This window comes from Zea mays, unplaced genomic scaffold, assembly GCF_902167145.1.
Source record: "Zea mays cultivar B73 unplaced genomic scaffold, Zm-B73-REFERENCE-NAM-5.0 scaffold_655, whole genome shotgun sequence".
NCBI classification, from domain to species: domain Eukaryota; kingdom Viridiplantae; phylum Streptophyta; class Magnoliopsida; order Poales; family Poaceae; genus Zea; species Zea mays.
Window position 1 is genome coordinate 4,359 of NW_023367317.1, and position 5,554 is coordinate 9,912.

The 5,554-nt window shown below is 40.4% G+C and overlaps 1 protein-coding gene across 1 annotated transcript; it reads right to left on the minus strand.

The window, feature by feature from the left end:
- Positions 1 to 257: 257 nt before the first annotated feature.
- On the minus strand, positions 258 to 2,380 carry LOC118475786 (uncharacterized). Its single transcript, XM_035963967.1, has 5 exons — positions 2,232 to 2,380; positions 2,051 to 2,156; positions 1,831 to 1,964; positions 1,251 to 1,719; positions 258 to 658 (listed from the first exon to the last, which is right to left on the minus strand). The coding sequence occupies exons 1-4, from the start codon at positions 2,378 to 2,380 to the stop codon at positions 1,269 to 1,271; spliced, it is 840 nt and encodes a 279-aa protein (XP_035819860.1). The 3' UTR covers positions 258 to 658; positions 1,251 to 1,268.
- Between the last annotated feature and the right edge of the window lie 3,174 nt (positions 2,381 to 5,554).

Below are 5,554 nucleotides of genomic sequence, written 5' to 3' on the forward strand. Positions count from 1 at the left end.
TGTGGAGCCAGATGAGGGATAAAATTATGGGTTCAGTCGAGCTAATGTGGCTGGGGTTCAGAAAACAGAAAAATATCTGTAAAAAAAATCCCTGACCACAACTCCCTCCAGGTGATTCTAGACCGGTTGTAGATAAGAACAACTTGTACTCAAAGAAATGGGGGTAACGTGGGAGGCATTTTACTGCATAGAAACTGAATTTTTTTCAGTTTAGCCTCATCTCAATTGGTGACTCTGCTACCTATCGGATGTCTTCCTGGCCAACATCTCATTTATGTACAAGGTGTTCAGCATAGAGTTCACATTAATCACCATCGACACAAATAATAATTAGCAAACTGGTAGCCCAACTGTAACAGTCAGCAAACACAACATTGAAAAGGAAGCACCCCAAAACTAACAGTCAGCACTAAGCTACGCGGTAGTTCAATGCCCTACAATTTGTCCTCATATTTGTACAAGAGATCTCCACACCATCTGTCTATACTCCTAGTTCTCGCTGTTGATGAGTCTTGTCGTCTTGGTGCTTCGACAAGGAGCTTTGTCCAGGCTGCCACCAGCGCCGATGGTCGAAGCGGTCAAGCAATGCTTCTTTCTAGGCTTGTATTTGCTAGGGAGATCTGCACAACAACAGGTTCTTTGAGCTACATTCCTTGAGCTACAAAAAGAGAAAAACAGCACATATAAGCATGCAGGCCTCTCACGAATGAAAAAAAAATTCAGTTGTTCTTTCATATTGATTTCAGACATAAACTGAATCCAGAACAGAAGACAACTTCTTTCAGCTTGACAAAAACAAAATTCTGATTTGCTATGCAGTTCAGATATATGGAAAATAGTGAAATCTAAGGAAGTACTAGTACAAATAGTTAAAGTCTTGATGACAGTCTACCTGTTCAGCTAGTTTGTTCTTGTGAACCTTTGCCTTGTCGAGGACCTTGACAGGCACATGATCCCTGGTGTCCATGTTGATTTCCATCGAAAAAACTAAAACATAACTCTACTGCAATTGCTTCCAACAATTTGCATTCACTACAGACAAAATTTTGATACTTAAATGCTTCTATTAGATGTGTATTCAGCATTGGTTTATTCAGCATTGGTCAATTAATATGTAGATCAAGAAACCTAAATTTCTGCACTGCATAATTACCTGAATTTAAAATAAGCAAGGAAGACAAACACTAATAGATGTGTATTTGCAGACCACCCAAATGGTTCAGATTATAAGAAAGAGAAACTTTGTGTACCTGATGGAGTATTCTTATTTAGCACTCATCTTCTATATCACTACCAATGTCATGGTCTTTAGCAGTTCCATCTACCGTATAGCCTTCCATATCACTTCTAGTCCATGAATGGTTGTCGTGTGCATTCTTAAACAGGTCCCCAAGCTTGCTGACATGAAAAGGTTCAGATTGTACATCATTCCAATCTTCTCCCATGTCATATACATCTCTGGGCTTCATCTTCAAGACAACTGACCACCCAGGGTTCGTCCGATCTTCCAAGTAGAACACTTGGTCAACTTGATTGGCAAACACAAATGGTTCATGCTCAATTCTATCACCTCTGTGAATTTGATGTGAGAAATTCACAAGGGATAAGCCAAACTTATCCTTTTTAACTCCCTTTCCTCGAGTGACATCAACCCATTCACATTTAAACAGTACCACTGAAAATCTTCCATAATAATCAATCTCTATGATATCAAGAATCCTGCCATAATACAAAATATCTCCAAGTATAGGCTTATTATCACCAGCTGAAGAATAGCTAGAGGTCTTTGCAGTGACAACAACTCCACTATTTTGTGTCGCCTTATCATACCTTTTGGCCCTAAATCTGAACCCACGTATGTTATATGCTCTATGTCTTCTTGCAAACTCCAATGGACCTCGTGCCAACCATCTAATGTCTTCGTTAATGCTGTCGGGTCCATTTGTTTCTTCTAAATGCAAGATCTGTAGACACACAAAAAGAGTGTATATTTATACATGTAAGAAAACCCAAATTCCATGCAATATAAATATCAGATTAGGCTACTTACATGTTGTCTAAACCATTCTGGAAATTCTTTATTCTGTATCTGCTCAATATCTTTAGGAGTTAGGCGACGGTCGCGTCTCTTTCGTTTCAGATTAGAAGCATGTTCCCTATACCATGATTACCATATAATTATATAATTCATAATCTATATGCATAGTTCATTAGTTAACCAAAACACTTACTTTAGATATGGATTAACAACATCACAATTGTACAACACATATCTATGCGCTTGCAATTTCTCTAGATGACTTAATTCAAAATTGGCTGGTTTTCCCAATGATTTCCCTACTGAAGGGAATAAAGATGAATCTTGTCCAACCATCTTCATTGGGTATGGTCCAAACTATCATCGTTCCGTGATGGTTTATTATGCTTGGTAGCGAAACCTTCTATGTACCTAGAACAAAACACCATACACTCATCTGCCAAGAATGAATTTGCTATTGAAGCTTCTGGATATGCTTTGTTCCGAACATATGATTTCAATTTTCCTAGGTACCTACAACCAATGCAAGACAAGTGAATTATTCAACCCCACAATAAATTCTTATAACATGATTCATGTAATAGTTAGAAGATGTACCTCTCAATAAAATACATCCATCTATAGTTAACTGGTCCACCAAGCTTACATTCAGTTGCTAGATGGACTACTAAATGAACCATAACCGTGAAAAACCCTGGTGGAAAGATCATCTCCATTTTGCATAGAGTAATGCCAATTGATTTTTCCATATGGTCCAACTCGTTAACATGAAGCACTTTAGAACATATCCCTCGAAAATAAGCAGACAACTCAAATATTACAGCTGTGATATCATCTGGAAGAAGACCCCTCAAACCAATAGGCATGAGCTGCTGCATCAGGACATGACAGTCATGTGTTTTAAGGCCAACAATCTTTCCTTCAGTAACATTAACACATTTTGATATGTTTCTACAATAACCATCAGGAACTTTAACCTTTCTAAGAAAATCACAAAATGCTCGTCTCTCACTTTTAGACATAGCAAATAAAGCTGGTGGCAAGTAAAACTTTCCTGAAGGTTTTTCTTGTGGATGGAGGTCCGGTCTAATGTTCATCTCGACAAGATCTAGACGAGCTTGTAGGTTATCTTTTGTCCTTCCATCCAAATTGGATATTGTACCATAACAATTGTCAAATACATTCTTCTCTATATGCATCACATCAAGATTGTATCGAAGAATATTATCATCCCAATATGGCAATTTGAATAGACTACTAACTGACTTGTAAGTTTTTGAGTTCTTGAAATCACCAAGTGTGATGATTTCATCCAAAATTGGACGATCATAATAGGTTTTAGGTTTTGTTCGAAGCTCTATCGTTCCATCAAATGAGTCTGCATCCAAGCGATAAGAATGATCAAGATCAATATATTGGCGATTCCCCATAAAACAAGATTTACGACCATTCTTCAGCTGTTTTGTCCATACATTTTCACCACAAGGAGGGCATGCGAATTTCCCATGAACCATATGAGAAGCAAGCATTCCTAAACCAGGAAGATCACTTATGGTCATAAGCACGGCCCCTCGCATAGTAAAACTCTCATCTCTTGATGCATCATATGTGTACAAGCCGGTTAGAAATAATTCCTTTAGGTCATCCAAGAGTGGCTCAAGGAACACATGAATTCTATCTCCAGGACTTTTAGGACCAGGAATCAATAAAGAGAGCATAAGGTTGTGATCTTTCATGCAAAGCCATGGAGGAAGGTTATATACCACCAATATAACAGGCCAACAACTATGTGTAGAGCTCATCATCCCAAATGGATTAAATCCATCAGTAGCCAAACCAAAACGAATATTACGTGATTCTGATGCAAATCCTAGGAACTTTTCATCAAACCTCTTCCACACCGGTGCATCAGCAGGATGTCTTAATGCACCATCCTTAATGCGCTCCTCGTCATGCCATCTTAGAAGAGAAGCTGTTTCTCTACACATAAACATTCTTTTCAGCCTCTCTTTAATTGGAAAGTATCGTAAAACTTTGCAGGGTGTTGCTTTCTTTCTTTCCTTCTTTGTTAGTACAGACGTGGGATCCTTATCCTTCCACCTCGAAACCTTACAGATTGCACAAAAATCATCATTCTTCTTTTCCTTCCAATACAACTGGCAGTTGTTTGGGCAGGCATCAATATTTTCGTATCCAAGTCCAAATTTAGAGATTATTTTCTTAGCTGCATAAAAGTTCTTTGGTAGCTCATTTCCATTAGGGATTGCCATATGCAGAACCTCAAGTAGATCACCAAAAGATTTATCAGACCATTTGTTGATGGATTTGATATTAAACAGAAGCACAAATAAAGTTAGTTGAGTGAGCTCACAGCCTATCCATAAAGGCCTTTTCGAATCTTCAAGTTGTGTATAAAACTGTTGTGCTTCAATATTGGGTCCCTGGGCCGATTCTTGACCTTCAGTCATAGGTGTGCCATCATACAGATGTCCAAGGGCATCTTGAATCAGTTGGTCGACATCAACATGCCTTTCATCAATATGTGAATTTGGTTCCGAACTACTTGTGTGTTGCACTGAATTATCACCATGAAAATTCCATTCATCATAATTCTCAAGTATCCCATTGCACACCAAATGCCCATACATCTCATCTCTTGTCTGAATAGTAGTGTGCACACATGTCTGACATGGGCAATAAATCTTGATGCCTTCAGCTTTATCTTTAAATGCAAATTCAAGGAACTTCTCTACACCAGCTATGTATGGATCAGAACCTTTAGGATAACGTAAAAGACGCTTGACCAATCCAATATCCATTCCAACACTGGGTAAAAAATGTTAATCACGATGACAATGAAATCCTCAATGTTGTCGTAGTAGCTATTACATATGACGGAACAAGGTGGGAAGTGAGAGGGAGGAACAAGCGGGTACCTTGCCAGAACGCTTCACATGGACAGAGTAGGCCTTAATGAAGTCGTAGGGGATCACGTCTTCGTTGCGCGCACCATCGAGGTCGCGATCCTATTCCTCCTCTCCTCTCGCTGTCCACTGTATCCTTCCAAAGGTGGGGGCGTGCGCGTGGACAGCGGCCAGCGGGGGCGTCGGCGTGGGTGGTGGCGGCAGCTGCTTGGGCGTCGACCTACCTGGGGACGGCGGCCCGCGAGGGCGTGCAGGTGCTTCGGCGGCGGCCGTGTGGAAGACCTAGGGGCTGCGGCCAGCGAGGACGTTGGCGTGGGTGGAGCCGTGGAGGTAGGCAGGTGCTCGGGCATGGCCGTTTGGCGCGCAGACTGAGGGCGGACCTCGGGCGGCGGTGGGCACACGTACATCAATCAGGAGATCGGCTTGCTTGTAGAGATTTAGAGAGATTTAGCGTTTCGCAGAATTCTATAACAAAAATTGAGTGTAACAACTAAACGTACACATCAATAAGGTCCATTTGGTTAGTGAGTATTACTTTGGAAGGTGAAGGTTGTGAGTTCGATTTCTCTTGAAGACATGTTTTTTGCATGTT

Bases quoted from the DNA above. Each gene is read 5' to 3' on its own strand.
- LOC118475786 (XM_035963967.1), bottom strand. From the start codon at position 2,380: ATGAAGATGGTTGGACAAGATTCATCTTTATTCCCTTCAGTAGGGAAA. The intron at 2,157-2,231 runs GTAAGTGTTTTG...ATCATGGTATAG, and splicing joins GTTGTTAATCCATATCTAAA to GGAACATGCTTCTAATCTGA. The intron at 1,720-1,830 runs GTATGATAAGGC...GTATTATGGCAG, and splicing joins TTCAGATTTAGGGCCAAAAG to GATTCTTGATATCATAGAGA.